The sequence below is a fragment of the Nannobrachium achirus genome (assembly GCF_963921795.1).
Source record: "Nannobrachium achirus genome assembly, chromosome: 22".
Taxonomy (NCBI): domain Eukaryota; kingdom Metazoa; phylum Chordata; class Actinopteri; order Myctophiformes; family Myctophidae; genus Nannobrachium; species Nannobrachium achirus.
This window is the reverse complement of record NC_137829.1, coordinates 52,602,902-52,622,529: the sequence shown is the minus strand read 5'-3', so window position 1 is coordinate 52,622,529 and position 19,628 is coordinate 52,602,902. Positions and strand designations below refer to the sequence as shown.

The 19,628-nt window shown below is 45.2% G+C and overlaps 1 protein-coding gene across 1 annotated transcript; it reads right to left on the bottom strand.

The window, feature by feature from the left end:
- Positions 1-444: 444 nt before the first annotated feature.
- pou1f1 (POU class 1 homeobox 1) lies at positions 445-19,254 on the bottom strand (the record flags this gene model as incomplete). The annotated part of the gene is made up of 7 exons (XM_080753495.1): positions 445-658; positions 1,356-1,416; positions 5,345-5,509; positions 6,776-7,093; positions 8,377-8,475; positions 10,558-10,707; positions 19,113-19,254. 7 exons carry the CDS (start codon positions 19,252-19,254, stop codon positions 445-447), a joined length of 1,149 nt encoding a protein of 382 aa, XP_080609621.1.
- Positions 19,255-19,628: the final 374 nt, after the last annotated feature.

Genomic DNA, 19,628 nt, shown 5'->3' with positions numbered 1-19,628 from the left:
AGTCAGGTGTCTTCAACAGGGGGTCCGGGACCCCTAGGGGGTCCTCAGAGATACTACAGGGGGTCCTCCAAATCTTCCAATCCTTTTTATATTAACCACTTGTCCATATTCTGAGAACTGTAGCTAAAAATAGCAGATCTACAAGCTCTTGTAGATCGGCTATTTTCTGCGAAGAGGTTTGGTGTAGAGGGGGAAAGAGCAGACTAAGTACAGAGTGAAAGGTCAAGTTTATTAGATAATGACGGTTCAAGTGGTTAAATATCTGAAAACACAAATTGACATGAATCCAAAATACACTGATGATTGTGCTGTCAAACAATGAAACTATATGGAATCTATGAACAGGTTGTGGGGGTCCCTGCTTCATCTCCCTCTCAACTAAGGGGTCCTTGGCCTGAAAACGTTGAAGACCCCTGGTTAAAGTGGTTGTGGTCATTCTCTGGGCTACCTGCAGGAGGCAGTAATGATCTCTTTGGACATGTAGGAACTGAGATGGAGGCTGGTCTTGACACGCTTCTCCCGTTGCCGGCGATTGCAGAACCAGACTCGGACCACCTCCTTCTCCAGGTGGAGACCCTCAGCCATCCTCAGGATCTCCTGGGAGGACGGCTTGCTCTTCTCCATGAAGCTCCTCTCCAGGGCCTCCTTGGCACCAAGACTGCAGGAGAAGAGGAGTGGGCAGGAGATGAACCCATTCAGAACGGGTACACAGTATTATTATTTTATGCTTTAACCATTGAAAAAATAGCAGATATACAAGCTCGCAGCGCAGCACTGAGTGCAGAAGGCAGACTTTCTTGTAGATCTGCTATTTTTTGAACAAAAAAAAAATCATGAAAATTAGAATTTTGACCCGATTCGAAGTGTCTTTTGAATCCTTCTAAGGTTTTTTGAAAAACCCTATGTTTCTATGTCAGCAATCTGGCCAGCCATCGTACAAAGAAAAGGTCCTTTTCACTTCAACTGGAGCTCAGTTAGTCTGTTCTTGAGAGACTACTACGTAAGTGGTTCTCAAACCTTTTCATGTGAAGGACCCCCAAACTAATACTTATTTGGCCACGGACCCGCATCTCAAAATATTTAGTTCCAGGGACCCCCCAGAAGCAAAATTTGAGTTACAAAAGTTACAAATCTTTGAATACATATATTCAAAGATTTGCACACATTTTCACGACTTTTTCCAAAAATAGCAGATCTACAAGCTCGCAGCGCGGCACTGTGAGCTTGTAGATCTGCTATTTTTCACTGGTTAAACAAGCATTCAATAATTCTAACGTGACTTGTTTTATTTACAGTACTGTATACTGTATATACCATACTGTATATACTGTACTTATCTTTCATTGTTACTGTACCTGATGGTGGTTCTTCGTTTCCTCTTGCGTTCGTTCATGCCCATTTTCTCACTGTACAAAGCTGAGACAAAGGATAATATTGTTACTGTACTTTACCGTACTGCATGGAATATAGTTACTTTACCGTACCGGACTGAATGGAATATAGTTACTGTACTGTACCGTACTGAATGGAATATTTATTGTTACTTTACCGTACTGAATGGAATATTGTTACTTTACCGTACTGAATGGAATATTGTTACTTTACCATACCGTACTGAATGGAATATTGTTACTTTACCGTACTGAATGGAATATTGTTACTTTACCATACCGTACTGAATGGAATATTGTTACTTTACCGTACTGAATGGAATATTGTTACTTTACCATACCGTACTGAATGGAATATTGTTACTTTACCATACCGTACTGAATGGAATATTGTTACTTTACCATACCGTACTGAATGGAATATTGTTACTTTACCATACCGTACTGAATGGAATATTATACAAAACACTGTCATGACACTGACCATGATACTGACAAGATAATGACCATGAAGATGACTGACATGATACTAACAGGATAAAAGCCTGGGTTTGTGAGGCTAACAGGACACTGACATGATAGGCTGCTGACATGATGCTGACCATGATAGATGATACTATTGCTGACATGATACTGACCTGATGATATGACCTGTTATTGCTGACATGATACTGACCTGATGATATGACCTGTTATTGCTGACATGATACTGACATGATACTGACCTGATGATATGACCTGTTATTGCTGACATGATACTGACATGATTTTGCTGACATGATACGTATATGATAGTATCTCTCTGTGAGCATAATCGCCGTTCTCGGGTGGAAACCTCGTATCTCGAAATTTCAAATGTGTACGTTCTTCCACAAAGTAAAGCCCTGCTTCATCGTACCAGGCTGTTGCACAAAAGTAGTGAAAACAGCAGATCTACAGGCACACAATGCCTCGCAACACGAGGCATTGTGTGCTTGTAGATCGGCTGTTTTCACTAGTTTAAATCATTTTCAAAATGAAAAATGCAAAACGAACGGTTTTGGACTTACAAGGTTTTCACCCGACAACGACGATATGTGTTGAATGTGTTGAAGCGTTTGACGTGGTGCGCTGTGACTCACCCCCAGCCTGCTCTGCCTCCTCCAGCCTGCTCTGCCTCCTCCATAAGGCCATGGCTACACGGAGGGCTTGCAGCCACATGAAGCTGGATATTTAGGCCGCAAAGCTGGATATTTTTTTAAACCGGATAAATAAGTGAAGACATTGAAAAATATCCGATTCACTGGATCCGTGTAGACAGGGAACCCGGATATCTCTGAAGACTTTACTGTGTGTGTGCTTGTTAGACCTAGATATCTTTGTCGTGTGGACCTAGATATTTTTCTATGTGGATATCTGAAAAACCGGGATATATGAAATATCCAGCTCCGTGTATCCATGGCCTTAGTGTGACTCACCCCCAACCTGCTCTGCCTCCTCCATTCGCTGTGACTCACCCCCAACCTGCTCTGCCTCCTCCATTTACTGTGACTCACCCCCAACCTGCTCTGCCTCCTCCATTTACTGTGACTCACCCCCAACCTGCTCTGCCTCCTCCATTTACTGTGACTCACCCCCAACCTGCTCTGCCTCCTCCATTTACTGTGACTCACCCCCAGCCTGCTCTGCCTCCTCCAACCATTTACTGTGACTCACCCCTAACCTGCTCTGCCTCCTCCATTTACTGTGACTCACCCCCAACCTGCTCTTACTTTACTTACTTAGGCCTTTAAATTCCCTAAGGAACATAGGCCATCGATGAGGCTCCTCCATCCCCTTCGGTCTTGTGCCCTCCGCTCCAGCTGTTGCCATGACAGTCCTTGCACCTTCATCTCCTGCTCTGTTGATCTTCTCCAGGTGGCTCTGGGTCTTCCTCTCTTCCTCTTGCCTTGCGGGTTCCATGTTAGAGCATGTTTGGTGATTGATCTATTGTCTCTGCGAAGTGTGTGCCCTATCCAGTTCCATTTCCTCCTCCTGATTTGTTTTTCTATTGTGTCTTGTCCAGTGAGGTCCCACAGGTTGATGTTGGTGATGGTGTTGGGCCAGTAGATACCTAGGAGGCGTCGGAGGCAACGGTTGAAGAATGTCTGTACTTTGTGGAGTATGTTAGTAGTGATCTTCCAGGTTTCTGAACTGTAGAGTAGGGTGGATTTGACATTTGAATTGAATATTTGCAGTTTGGTCTTGCGTGATATGTTTTTTGCTTTCCAGATTTTATTTAACATGTTGAAAGTGGTCCTTGCTTTTCCAATTCTGGCACTGACATCCTCATCCGTTCCTCCGTCCACAGCAATTATGCTACCTAGGTAAGTAAAACGGTCTACCTCCTCTAGCTGATTTTGGTCCATGGTTATTGGAGAGTTGTTCTTGTTGTTTATACGCATCACCTTGGTTTTTCCTGCGTTGATTTTGAGCCCAAGCGAAGCAGCTGCTTTCTCTAGTTTGCATGATTTCTCCTGCATCTGTTGGTGTGTGTGTGCTAGGAGTGCTAAATCGTCAGCAAAATCCAGGTCTTCCAGCTGTTCGGTCAGGCTCCACTGGATGCCGGTACGGCTATTGCTCGTTGCTTGCATCATGGTCCAGTCTATACAAAGGATGAACAGGAAGGGAGAGAGCATACATCCCTGCCGCACCCCAGTCAGGACCTCAAAGGGTTCTGATAGGCACCCTTCATGAAGGACACAACACTGCATCCCTCACCTGCTCTGCCTCCTCCATTTACTGTGACTCACCCCCAGCCTGCTCTGCCTCCTCCTCCATTTACTGTGACTCACCCCCAACCTGCTCTGCCTCCTCCATTTACTGTGACTCACCCCCAACCTGCTCTGCCTCCTCCATTTACTGTGACTCACCCCCAACCTGCTCTGCCTCCTCCATTTACTGTGACTCACCCCCAACCTGCTCTGCCTCCTCCATTTACTGTGACTCACCCCCAGCCTGCTCTGCCTCCTCCATTTACTGTGACTCACCCCCAGCCTGCTCTGCCTCCTCCTCCATTTACTGTGACTCACCCCCACCCTGCTCTGCCTCCTCCTCCATTTACTGTGACTCACCCCAACCTGCTCTGCCTCCTCCATTTACTGTGACTCACCCCCAGCCTGCTCTGCCTCCTCCATTTACTGTGACTCACCCCCAGCCTGCTCTGCCTCCTCCTCCATTTACTGTGACTCACCCCCAGCCTGCTCTGCCTCCTCCTCCATTTACTGTGACTCACCCCCAGCCTGCTCTGCCTCCTCCATTTACTGTGACTCACCCCCAGCCTGCTCTGCCTCCTCCTCCATTCACTGTGACTCACCCCCAGTCTGCTCTGCCTCCTCCATTTACTGTGACTCACCCCCAGCCTGCTCTGCCTCCTCCATTTACTGTGACTCACCCCCAGCCTGCTCTGCCTCCTCCTCCATTCACTGTGACTCACCCCCAGTCTGCTCTGCCTCCTCCATTTACTGTGACTCACCCCCAGTCTGCTCTGCCTCCTCCATTTACTGTGACTCACCCCCAGCCTGCTCTGCCTCCTCCAGCCATTTACTGTGACTCACCCCCACCCTACTCTGCCTCCTCCATTTACTGTGACTCACCCCCAGCCTGCTCTGCCTCCTCCAACCATTTACTGTGACTCACCCCCAGGCTGCTCTGCTTCCTCCTCCATTTACTGTGACTCACCCCCAGTCTGCTCTGCCTCCTCCAACCATTTACTGTGACTCACCCCCAACCTGCTCTGCCTCCTCCTCCATTTACTGTGACTCACCCCCAACCTGCTCTGCCTCCTCCTCCATTTACTGTGACTCACCCCCAGCCTGCTCTGCCTCCTCCAACCATTTACTGTGACTCACCCCCAACCTGCTCTGCCTCCTCCTCCATTTACTGTGACTCACCTCCAGCCTGCTCTGCCTCCTCCTCCATTTACTGTGACTCACCTCCAGCCTGCTCTGCCTCCTCCAGCCATTTAGCCAGGATGGCTTTGAGTTTCTGGGCGTTCTTGAAGCTCAGCTGCAGGTTCTCGAAGCGACAGATGGTGGTCTGACTGAACTCTGAGCCGTGCACCGCTGCCAGGGCCTCGCCCACGTTGGTCTGGGTGTACCCTGCAGGTGCACACACACACACACACACACACACACACACACACACACACACACACACACACACACACACACACACACACACACACACACACACACACAGGTATTAGCACAGATAGATGCAGCCATAGACTGTGTGTGTGGGGTGTACCTGTGTGTGTGTGTGTGTGTGTGTGTGTGTGTGTGTGTGTGTGTGTGTGTGTGTGTGTGTGTGTGTGTGTGTGTGTGTGTGTGTGTGTGTGTGTGTGTGTGTGCATGCACGTGCGTGCGTGCAGTACGCATGGCTACATCAGGGGTCTTCAACGTTTTCAGGCCAAGGACCCCTTAGTTGAGAGAGAGATGAAGCAGGGACCCCCACAACCTGTTCATAAATTCCATATAGTTTCATTGTTTGACAGCACGATCGTCAGTGTATTTTGGATTCATGTCAATTTGTGTTTTCAGATATTTAACCACTTGAACCGTCAATACTTAATGAACCTTTCACTCTGTACTTAGTCTGCTCTTTTCCCCCTCTATACCAAACCTCACTGCCGAAAATAGATGATTTACAGCGCAAGGCGTTGTGAGCTTGTAGATCTGCTATTTTTGGCTAACGGACGCTAGGGTTCAGGGGGTTAATATAAAAGAAGGAGAAAAAAGTTTGTATCACACAAAGATTTGGAGGACCCCCTGTAGAAACTCTGAGGAACCCCTAGGGGTCCCGGACCCCCTGTTGAAGACCCTTGCAGTACAACTTACCCACAGTGTTGTTTTTGACAGCAAATTTTGATTTAGTTTTAGTCATAGTCTTTTGAATAAAATGTCTCTGAAAAGTTTTAGTTTTAGTCTAATTTTAGTCGACTAAATATCATAAGATGTTATGGCGACTAAATCTACAGTTGATTTAGTCAACTGAAATGCATTTTGGCAGGCCTTGATGGCATCGTAATGACTGATTTTACACTTGTTTGCATGCTGAAAATAGCCGATCTACAAGCTCACAACGCGTCGCAGCGTGACGCGTTGTGAGCTTGTAGATCTGCTATTTTCAGCAAGCAACACCTGAGAGCAACCAAACATAAAATGACTCTCTTCTCCACTAGTCCCTCCCTAACGTTTTAGTCTAGTTTTTATTTTGTTGACAAAATTGTCAATATATTTTGTCTTAGTTTTAGTCATCACAGCTTAGTTTTTATTTAGTTTTTATTTAGTTTTCGTCAGTGAAAAAAACGCAGTCGACACACATTTTTCGCCATAGTTTTAGTCAACAAAATCAACACTGCTTACCCAGTTTGATCCTGCGCAGCTTGAAGTCGTTAGCAAACCTCTCCAGCTCCCTGATCTGTGGTGAGTCCATGGCGGGGGTCTCGTCCAGGGGCCTGCTGCTGCTGCTCCTCCTGTGAGGGTCTGCCTTGACCAGCTCCCCCAGCCCGGCCAGGCCCCCCAGCCCGGCCAGGCCCCCCAGCCCGGCCAGGCCCCCCGGGCCCCCCGGGCCCTCGTCAGACAGGAGGGCCGGTGGGAGGGAGGAGAAACCATGGCTCAGACTACAAGAGCCTCCGCTGAGGCCGTGGTCTGGAAACTTGTACAGGCAGGGAGGAAGAGCACCTGGGGGGGGGGGGGGGGGCTTAGGTTTATATCTATAACTAAACATAGTGGGACACTTATCAGTGGGGTGTTGACATCAGCTGATTCAATATAAATGGCCAGAGTCTAATATGCATTGCATGGCCTTTATTCCATGGCACAAGAACACCTGACATGCCCATTAAAACTGTTAAAGAACCATTTTGCTGTTAACAACATACCTTAATTCAGGGGTTTTCAAAGTGGGTGACGGGGCACCCTGGGGTGCCGCGACGGCAGTCCAGGGGTGCAGCGAGATCATTTGATAATATTTGGAATTTATTTGGACACTTAAAAATATATTTAGTATCATTTAAAACATGTTCAGTCAGTTCTAACCAACATGGCTGTTATCTCAATGTTTTCCTCACAACACAATTGCTAAAAGATGCTATAAATATAAGGTGCTGGGAGTGAAAAGGATCAACTTTGTCACTGTCAGGCAAAAAACCTTTTATCTCCAAGTTTCAAATGTGTGTTTTTTTGTAAAAAAAAAAGAAAAGCCCTATTCATCATACAAATTGTCACACAAGTAGTGAAAATAGCAGATATGTTGGTTTGTGGATGATGTTATACTCCCCTCTTGTGGTGGCTAGAATGTAGTGCATTTACATTTTCTTTTATGCTTATTTTGGCAGTAATTTTACTTCATTTGCAGCAGGAATCCACAATTTGTTTTCCCCAAGGGCCGAATTATGTCTAGTTTACCAAGCCGAGGGCCACAACATTGCAGGGGGCGACGGTGGCGTTCCCTCTACTCCAGCGACTGAAAACCTTGTTTGTTGTTTTTTGAAAACAGCCGATCTACAAGCACACAACGCCTCGCGGTGCTTGTAGATCTGCTGTTGTCACTACTTTTGTGCAACGGCCTTGTATGATGCTTTGCGAAAGAATGTACACATTTGAAACTTGGAGATACGAGGTTTCTGCCTCACAGTGACAATTTACTTTGTTGGCCGCCCAGCCCCCAAAATGGAACGAAGGCTGACATTTTATTTTTAATTTTGTTCCTAATGGCCGGCCTGGACCGGCCGGGAATGAACCAGCCGTTCGGGAGTTGTCCCGCTTTTCCCAATGGCCAGCACATCCCTGTGTGTGTGTGTGTGTGTGTGTGTGTGTGTGTGTGTGTGTGTGTGTGTGTGTGTGTGTGTGTGTGTGTGTGTGTGTGTGTGTGTGTGCGTGCGTGCGTGCGTGCGTGCGTGCGTGCGTGCGTGCGTGCGTGCGTGCGTGCGTGCGTGCGTGCGTGCGTGTGTGTTTAAGTGTACCTTGCAGTGTGTTTGCTCCACTGACCATGTTGGGGTGCGGGACGCTGCAGGTCTGCAGAATGCGGGTCTGGGAGATGCTGGCTGAGAGCATCTCCTGAGCTACAAGCACAAAACACCACCAACAGACATGTTCTTCATCATGTTCTTCATCATGTTCTTCATCATCACCATCATAACCAGAGCTACTGTACCAACAGGGTCCTGTTTTAGAGCCTGTGTTGAAAGTAGGGCTGGGCGATATGGAAAAATGCAATATCACCATATTTTCCCAAGCTGTATCACAATACACGATTTTATCACGATTCTTTTTCACGTTGGTTTTGATGTTTTTTTTTTCAAGGTACTAGAACTTGATTATATTGTGCTTTTTTTCTAGATAGATATCCATTTGCATTTGTTATATTGCTGTTGATGTACTGACATATTATCTTGTTTATTATTGTGATGTATTATCTACTTATTGTAAGTCGCTTTGGATTAAAAAGCGTCTGCTAAATGCCTAAACTGTAAACTGTAAACTGAAAACTAGACTCTCTGGGTTCCTTTTGGGAGGTCTAAATTGAACTTTACAAGTATGTAAGTCTCAGAGTTAAGTGGAGACCTTGACATTTTAAACATGTTGGTTGATAGCTGATAGCTGTGTAGGACAACGGTTCAGAAGGGGATCTCTGATAATAAAATCACAGAAAGAGTTCCCGCACACTGCAGTCTGGAACTTGCAAAAAAGTGCTCCAGTGTTGATTTTGTCGACTATGACGAAAACATTTTATCGTCTGCATTTTTTTCACTGACGAAAACGAAATAAAAAGTACGCTGTGATGAATAAAACTAAGACTAAATATATTGACAATTTCGTCAACAAAATAAAAACTAGACAAAAACTTTAGGGAGGGACTAGTGGAGAAGAGAGTCATTTTATGTTTGGTTGCTCTCATGTGTTGCGTGCTGAAAATAGCAGATCTACAAGCTCACAACGCGTTGCAGTACACTTAGATCGCCAGATCGGCGATTTTAAGCATGCAACCAAGTGTAAAATCAGCCATTACGAATGCCATCAAGGCCTGCCAAAATACATTTCAGTTGACTAAATCAACTGTAGATTTAGTCGCCTAAAATCTTGTGATATTTAGTCGACTAAAATGTAAACTTTTCAGGTGACTAAATTATGACTAAAACTAAAAGACATTTTATTCAAAAGACTGTGACTAAAACTGAATCAAAATTTGCTGTCAAAAACAACACTGAAGTGCTCTTTATTAAAAAAAGAAAATAATTGATGCCTATTTTGGGCATGTCATTATAGGAGGAAGATCTTTCGAAGAAGCCGATCACAGCCAAAAATAGCCGGAAATAGCCGAGACCATGTAGATTTGCTGTTTTCGCAGATACAAGCCTTAAAATGACAAATTGATGTAGATCGGCTATTTTCACAATTTCTGCCTCTATATCAGGGGTCAGCAACCTTTTTGAAATGAAAGTGCCATGTTTTTATTTTCTCGATAATCAGTGTGCCATGTCAACATACATTATGACAACCTGTCAAAATTCTGACATATTTAGATTTTCAGGACATTGTTAGAAGGATCATTAGATTCAATAGCCCAAAAACCCATGAATCTCCCGACTCCCTCCCCAGTCAAAGTTCAGATTTTAATGAATGTAGAAGTATGTGCAGGATGTAACTTAATTGAATTGACTTAATTGAATTGACCATGTTTAAAATAATATTTGATTTTAAAATATAAATCCTCTCTCTCACACTTCTGCCAGTGTGCCAGTGATCACCCTCCACTGTGCCAATGTTGGCACCTGAGCCTAAGGTTGTCTGTCTACCCCTGCTCTATATATTTTGCCCACTGGACAATGTTTAATTTGCCATTTTAGAGGTATTAAAAAGTCCTTAAATTGGCACTTTAGAAATGTCCAGATACCCTCTATACACTTAAACTTTATGTTGGTTTAATTGTTTACCGGGGGGGGGGGGGGGGGGGGGGGTCGTCACAAGTGGTTAATGCACTCACCTGCCATCATACCATAATTAATGCCCTACGATGCACTCACCTGCCATCATACCATAATTAATGCCCTACGATGCACTCACCTGCCATCATACCATAATTAATGCCCTACGATGCACTCACCTGCCATCATACCATAATTAATGCCCTACGATGCACTCACCTGCCATCATACCGTAGGTGGCCTGCTGGTTGCTGTAGTGACAGGGGGTGACAGGGTAGTGCAAGCCGGCGGGGCCGTTGCCGAGGGCGGAGGAGGAGAGGTGCATGTGGGAACGCTTGGACGACTGCACGAGAGACAGACCAGAGGGCACTGGGGAGAGAGGGAGAGAGAGAGAGAGACAGAGAGAGAGAGAGAGAGAGACACACAGAGACACAGAGACACAGACAGAGACAAAATCAAATGTCATTCAGTCAACTCCACAAGTTTAAACTAAAGCAGTTGTTTGGAAAGTAGTTCAATATACTGTAACATTGACTCAATTCAATTCACTCCAAGTAATTATAATACAATGAATTATGTACAAGTGACCCTTCTAACAATATATTTCAAATAAAGAAACTGTTATCTTTGCTTATACTATTTTATCAATTAATCGACCACTTACTGTACTTACGCCCCGCATGGCCAAAAACAACATAATAATGGCCCAATGTGATACAGTTTGTACTTTTTATCTATGATTACATGGATTAGTGCACCCGTTTACTCTTCTACAGTGTGCCTGCCATTGTTAAGCGAGATTCAAAAGGTGTAAATTGTCCTTCTAAGTTGTCTCTCAGCCATAATGGATTATGTACAATGAGCAGATGTCTGTGTGAACCAGCTGCTGATGTGCAGGTTGGTGCCTCGCATGTGTGTGTGCCTTTTGTAAAAGTTCTTTAGAGAAAGGCGCCATATATGCACCATTTACCATTTAGGTGCCATGATGAGCAGGTATAACAATAAATTAATAAGTAGAAATCTGATAACACGTTTAGCAAGTGCATTATGGATGCGCTGTTTCATATCTCCTAGATGATGCTCATCTAATTATGTCTTTATTCTGAGCTGTGGCCATTCAGGGGAAAGAAACTACTGTGCTGGCGTCCTGAAAGACATTGTGGAATGCAGGGACGTGCTGGGCCCTGATTCAGCCCGGGAAAAAGAGTTGGAGAGGCCCTCATTGTGCGCTATAGAGAGAGATCTCTCTCTATAGCGCTGCTGCTACTCAAAGATTTGCCATTTCAGATCATGACAAGTGACAAGCCAGTGGGCCAATTACTGTACAACTGTCGTTGTCGGATGGAAACCTTGTATGTCCAAAACCGTTTGTTTTGTATTTATCATTTTAAAAATTATTTAAACTTGTGAAAAGAGCCGATCTACAAGCACACAACGCCTCGCACCGCTTGTAGATCTGCTCATTTCACTACTTTTGTGCAACAGCCTTGTATGATGAAGCAGGGCTTTGCTTTGCAAAAAAATGTATACATTTGAAACTTGGAGATACAAGGTTTCTGCCCGACAGTGACGATTTACTTTGTTTGCCGCCCAGCCCCCAAAATGGAACGAATGCCGACATTTTATTTTAAATTTTTTCCTAATGGCCGGCCTGGACCGGCCAGGAATGAACCGGCCGCTCGGGAGTTGTCCCGCTTTTCCCAATGGCCAGCACGTCCCTGGTGGAATGTGTCACACTCACACCGGTGAAACATCGACAGCAATTATCCTGCGTCTCTGGAGACAGCTGGGCCAAATGAGCTGATTAGATACATTTACATAATTTAGATTGGATTCGAATAAATTGATTAAGACGATCCAACACAGCTTCGGGTGAAACAAAGTAGTCTACATACTTTAGTAGGCTACTTAAAGTTCCGCTGACACACCCCGAAATGATCATAGTACAGGGAAGTGCTGGCCATTGGGAAAAGCGGGACAACTCCCGAACGGCCGGTTCATTCCAGGCCGGCCATTAGGAAAAAAATAATAATAAAATGGCCTTTGTTCCATTTTGGGGGCTGGGCGGCCAACAAAGTAAATCGTCACTGTTGGGCAGAACCCTTGTATCTCCAAGTTTCAAATTTATATATATATATTTTTTTCGCAAAGCACTGCTTCATCATACAAGGCCGTTGCACAAAAGTAGTTGCACAAAAGCAGATCTACAAGCACACAACGCCTCATGATGCGAGGCGTTGTGTGCTTGTAGATCCGCTATTTTCACTAATTTAAATCATTTATAAAATGGTTTTGGACATACAAGGTTTCCACCTGACAACGACGAAATATAACTCATGTAATTGGCCCACTGGCTTGTCACTTGTCATGATCTGAAATGGCAAATCTTTGAGTAGCAGCAGCACTATAGAGAGAGATCTTTCTCTATAGCGCGCAATGAGGGCCTCTCCAACTCTTTTTCCCGTTCTGAATCAGGGGCCCAGCACGTCCCTGTCATAGTATTATACAGTAGGTCACATGGTCTATCTGAGAACAGTCTGACTCCAATGATCCCATCGCCCGCAGCCCCCTCCAACTTCAATCCAATCCGTATACAAACAAGGAAGGAACTCGACACGGAAATGTCTTTTATATAAATCTGTGTAGGCTATATAAAAAATATAATTCCACACAAATCTGGTTGTTACATCAACATTGTTCATGTGAATATGTCTGTTTATGCTTATTTATTAGAGAGAGATGCCTGCAACAAAGCAGAATGTACTAGTGATGCAAAATGCATCATATGATGCAAAACGCATCACTGATGATGCAAAATGCATCACTAGTACATGCTGAAATACAAAAATATCTAAAAACACATGTTAAACACAAAAGATAACTCAGGATTGCGTTGATCGTGTCCCAAACAACAATAAAATAAGATTGGGTTGTCCCAGAGGTGAAATCGCCCTTTAAGACAGCAATAATAAAAAAGGACATTATTTTGGGTTAGATTTTTGGCATTTTTGGACAGACAAACCTGTTTTATTTTTTCAATGCTTAATGTAAATTTTATTTTCTAAGTTTATGTTTTGTCTGTAACATTGATTGCGACCGTCAGGTCGCATTTACTATCAAAACCTCCACCGGCTGTCCGTCCGTCAGTCAGTCAGTCAGTCACACGTCACACGTCACACTTTTGCCCTGCTCATATCTCCGCAACCGTTGCCCCGATCCATGCCAAATTTTGTACACACTCTCCTTGCCTGCCAAACCACAACCTCCACCCATCAATTCTCACATGGCCCTCTTCTAGCGCCACCATGAGGCCGATTCTTGCAAAACACATTTTTGGACACTGCTCATACAATTTTTGCCCTAAAATCACGCAAATCGCTACACAGTATGTCTACACTCATGTCATCAACATGGATCTGTCCCATTTAGCGCCACCTTCAGGCCGATATTTTAAACCACATTTTTGGCCACTACTCCTACAGATTTTGCCCTAAAATCACGCAAATCGCTACACAGTATGTCTACACTCATGTCATCAACATGGATCTGTCCCATATAGCGCCACCATCAGGCCGATTCTTTCAAACACATTTTTGGACACTGCTCCTACAACACTACGCTGTAGACTAATCGAAGAATAGTCTCCACTACGCTGTAGACTAATGGAAGAATAGTTTCCACTACGGTGTAGACTAATGGGGATCCTTAATAAACTAAACTAAAATAAACTAAACAGCCTCTTCCTGGTCGGAGAAATGCAGGCTCTCAGCTAGCTAGCGTAGTAGCGCTAATGTTAGACCCTCTGTGGAACACGTGGATTCTAGTTTGGTTAATTCCAGCAGAAAAGCTTGGTTACTGGTTGGCTATTTCTTCCCAATTGGCCAATTCCTACTTGTCTTGAGACGGGGGAAGCAGGGGGACAGGGAGGAGGGGAGGAAAGGAATGCAGCATGTAGCGACGCTCCGTGCTGTCTGTGTCTGTACTTCTCCTCCATTCAACACAGAGAAGAGAGAATGCGCTCGGTGCACCGGCACTGCACACACACTCCAGCGTGTGTAGACTTGTGCTTCGAAGCATCGCGGTGTATTTGTGCTGTTTGTGCTGTCTTCCCTGTTGCCTCCTCTCTCTCGTGCTTAGCGAATGAGCGGACGGCATAGGGTTATGGGCGGTATTCCTTACCGTCCTGACGACTACCGACTACCTATGCGACGACTACCTATGCGACTACCTATGAGTTGGAGTGGATGTAAAGGGGGCGTGGAAGTGGGATGCGGCAATAAGAACAATGTAATAATAGATTGTAATGTAATGTATTGTGTGCTGGACTCTTGGAAGAGTAGCCGATGGCTAAAAGAGATCCAAATAAAAATCAAATCAAAACAATGTTGGAGTAAGTGAATTGAAGGAGGGTAGATAATGAAGTTTCAGAAATGCTGTTAGAATGGTCATTTCTCCTCGGTCAGAACCAAACGCTGTTAGAATGGTCATTTCTCCTCGGTCAGAACCAGAAACGCTGTTAGAATGGTCATTTCTCCTCAGTCAGAACCAGAAACGCTGTTAGAATGGTCATTTCTCCTCAGTCAGAACCAGAAACGCTGTTAGAATGGTCATTTCTCCTCAGTCAGAACCAGAAACGCTGTTAGAATGGTCATTTCTCCTCGGTCAGAACCAAACGCTGTTAGAATGGAGACAACTTTCCCTCCCAGTGAATTTGAGCGTTTTCGCCATTTCAACAAATAAACACAAACAAACATATTCTCATGAACAATGTTGATGTAACAACCAGATTCGTCTGGAGATATTTTATATTTATTGCGACCGAAGGTCACAGTTTACCATGAGAAATGTCACAGCTTGTTTCTGTGTACACACTTTTACAGTCTATGGGTTGGTTTGCTTGACACCTGATTATGGATCCCACTGGAGAAGATGGATGGAAACGGTATATAGCGCTCGTTTTCACCAGTGTCGGCAGGTTAGCATTTCACCAGGTTAGCATTCACCAACGTTAGTTTTACTGAGGTTAAGGTTAGGGTTAGGGTTAGGGTTAGGTTAAGGTACATTTTAGGGTTGGGTTAAGGATAGGTTTAGGTTTTGGTGCACCTCTGCCGCGGTCCAAGTGACTACAATGGAGCGCTCCCTACATCCGGTTCAGCCAATCACAAGCTTCAAAAATGAGTCCAGGGCGTGGTTATCCATCTTTCCCAGTGGGATCCATAATCACGCTCCCTTGACACATCACTGTGACATCGCAGGTGATATCACAGGTGACATCACCTATGTAAAAGTCAATATGTGGGTATTCCCCAGAATCCCTTTTATGCCCATATATGAAGATCCCTGATGTCATCGATATATATATACTATATCACTGGCCAGATGGCCAAGACATGGCCCATATCTGTGTGGCTGGCAATTGGGCATACAATATATTGTATGTTGTGATGTCATGGGAACCACTCTAACAGAATCCCTTTTATGGCCATATATGGCGATCCCATCACTGTCACTCTGTGCCACATTACTGTGACTCAAGACTTGTATGTATGATACAGAATTGTATAAAAATGGTATAAACATTGTTGACTATCATGCAGGGGTCTCCAGTCCATATATGGGTAACTGGTCCGATATACCGTACATCACTGGCCAGATGGCCAAGAATTGGCGCGACCCCGTCACATGTCGCCCTGAGTCGTCTTACTAGTATATAAAAAAAATATTTTGTGTCTTTAGCTTTAGCGCCAGCCCAGTAGCCCTGTGCGAGCTGAGGAAGTTACTTTCTGTGGGCTGCGAGAGCGGCCCTGCGGGAGATGGGAAGAGAATGTACATTGTACAGACGTACTTACTGTCTGAATTTGATTGCGCATTCCCACAATTTCATCATAAAAATATTAACTAATAAAAGACTAGTTTTTTTTCTTAACTTTTTTAGGATGACAGTACCCCTTTAAGTAAAACATTTCAGCATCTGCACTATGCTTGAGTCTTTTTAAATGACAAGAGTAACTTTGTCTCGAGCAGCCTACTGGGGTTGACTATTTTGCCCACCACTGATTATTGGCCTAGTGCAGGGTTCCCAAACGGTTTTGTCTCAGGGCACCCCCTAAATATCTTTTTAATCCGAGGCACCCCTACATTATAATTTTCACTCCCAGCACCTTATATTTATAGAATATCGTCGTTGTCGGGTGGAAACCTTGTATGTCCAAAACCGTTGGTTTTGTATTTATCATCTATAAAATGTACTGTGTGAGTCTGTCTGTCTGTCTCTACTCCTCGGACCCCGGGTGTGGAGGGGGCTGCGCTACGGGGGATGGGATCATTTGATTCAGACCATGATTCAGATTGTTTAAAAAAAGACCATGTGACCTACTGCATCCTACTGTATCATACTATTATAATTTAAAAAAGACCATGTGACCTACTGCATCCTACTGTATCATACTATTATAATTTAAAAAAGACCACGTGACCTACTGTATCCTTACTGTATCCTACTGTATCCTACTGTATCATACTATTATAATTTCGGGGCGTGACAGCTGACCTTTAAATACCTTTCATCAGTATTGGGTTTGTGGGGTGGGGGGGCTTAGGGGGTGCTAAGCCTTCATCAGGGGGGGCTAAAGCCCCCCCCCCCCCTGGAGCCGCCACTGGAGATGAGTGAGTCTGTATCCACGAGAGCAGTCAATATTACACTGGTTCTCAAAACACACAGGGCTCGTAATTTCTCTGCAATCAATATTGCTGACGGCTTGTGCTCCCACAATCCCAGAGGATCACCTTAATCCACAGGAATCCAAAGGAAGAGACAAAAAAACGTGCTGTCAATGTCTTTTTTTGATGGTTAGACAAGGTTGGAGTGGAAGGAGAGTTATTGGAGGCAATGTGTATTTAACCATATGACAGCATTACGGCCACAGCAGGGACCATACATCTCTCCTCTCTTTCATTCTTTTTTAGCCCACAGTGAAAGCATCTCCAGTGAGATGAGAGAGGAGAGGAGAGGAGAGGAGAGGAGAGGAGAGGAGAGGAGAGGAGAGGAGAGGAGAGGAGAGGAGAGGAGAGGGGAGGGGAGGGGAGGGGAGAGGGGAGAGGAGAGGAGAGGAGAGGAGAGGGGAGGGGAGGGGAGGGAAGGGGAGGGGAGAGGAGAGGAGAGGAGAGGAGAGGAGAGGAGAGGAGAGGAGAGGAAAGCAGGGCCGGATCTAGGCATAGGCAAGGGGGGGCAATGCCCTCCTAAATGCCCTGTCTGCCCCACCAAACATGATGGCATGTTAAAATCTAAAATTTCAAAAATATTAACTTTGAAACGATATGCTACAACTAGGTAGATGGATATATAAACTGATAAGATATTAGAGGGAGAGAGAGAGAGATAGGTGTAAGACCTGTTGTTTGTATTGTGTGTTATAGGTTTATACCTATAACACGCCATACAAACAACAGGTCTTACACCTGTTGTTTGTAAATGCATAGAAAACTATGCATTTCTGGGTGTTTTAGGGGGTTTGTCCCCCCATTTCTTTCCTGCTCACGCCGCTTGGCGGCACGGGCTGGAGGGTTAGACCGCCCTATCATTTGTTCCTGCCCCACCTAGTGCTAAAGGCTAGATCCGGCCCTGGAGGAAAGGAAAAGAAAAAAGGAAAGGAAATGGGTATCATTCAACTTGCACTCTGGCAAAGGAAATCAATGACCTGTGCCAGACAAACTGGAGAGTCAATGCTCATTAGAACGCCTGCAGAGATACAAGGTGGAAAGGAGGAAGGTAGAAGCTGGCTGCAGATGGGTTTTACATGTGTCCATTCCGACACTAACCCTATCCCTTACCCCTAACCCTAACTTCTATGGAAGTGTTGCCACTTCGACAATAAGAAGTCAGAATGGAGATGCACAGTATAAAAACCCCATGGTTAACCCATTTAGGCCTAGAATTATTGAATGTTTTAACTATTGAAAAATAGCAGATCTACAAGCTCACGGTGCCGCGCTGCGAGCTTGTAGATCTGCTATTTTTGAAAAAAGTTGCGCAAATGTGTGCAAATCTTTGAATATATGTATTTTTAAAGCGAACGTTTGTAACTCAAATTTTGCTTCTGGGTGGTCCCTGGAACTAAATATTTTGAGATGGGGGTCCGTGGTCAAATACATATCATTTTGGGGGTCCTTCACATGAAAAGGTTTGAGAACCGCTGACATAGTAGTCTCTCAAGAACAGACTGAAACTGAGCTCCAGTTGAAGTGAAAAGGACCTTTTCTTTGACGATGGCAGGCCAGATTGCTGACATAGAAACATAAGGTTTTTCAAAAAACCTTAGAACGATTCAAAAGACACTTATAGAATCGGGGCAGGGTTAGGGTCTAATTTTCACTATAGCAGATCTACAAGCTCGCAGCGCGGCACTCGGTGCAGCGCTGTGAGCTTGTATATCTGCTATTTTTGTATGCGGAAGTATTCCAACGTTCTGTAGTTCTGAAGGCGGAAGCATTCCGACGAGGAAACGTGAGTCTCTGAGAAGTTTGAGTAAACATTAATTTATTAGAAACATATGGACTAACACATGCCGACGAGTGGGCTCACCGGTAGATATAAAGCTGTTTCGACGATGCGGTGAGCACCTTATTGATTTGTACATGTTTTGAGCCGAATATGGACGTTGGAGCTCAACCAGCGAGAGCCCTATGACTCCCCCTTATAACTCCAGTAGAGACGTAACGTCCGAACATTAGCGACCTCTACTGGTGTTATGATTTATGGCTAGTTGTGAGCGTACCTGCAGACACCATGCTGTGAGCGTGCGACGCGGCGGGCAGGCAGTCTCCGGCGGAGGCGTGGCCGTGGTGCATGAGGATTGGCAGGGCAGAATCTCCCGCCAGGGTGGCGAAGGAGTCGGCGCTGAATGCCTGGCACGCCATTCTGCCCAGTTCTCCTGCTGGGACGCTCACCTCCTTCTGGTGTGTGGTGGGGTGGTGGCGTGGTGGGGTGGTGGCGTGGTGGGGTGGTGGCGTGGTGGCGTGGCCTCTTGTCTGGTGGCGTCTTCTCTTGGATACTGTATATTGTCAGGTGTTTCAAGCTTCTCTCCTGTCTAGGCTACGGTGACCAGACGGTGTCCCTGATTCAAGCTGGCTGTTCCGAGTCCCGGCGGGCATCTGTAAAACACTGGCATGCCCTGCTCCTCAGCATCCACTAACACAGTGGTCCTCAACCTTTTCAGGCCGTGACCCCCAAAATAATCATATTTGAACTGGGGACCCCCCACCCTGACGAGCACTTGGAAATGTAGGAGTTG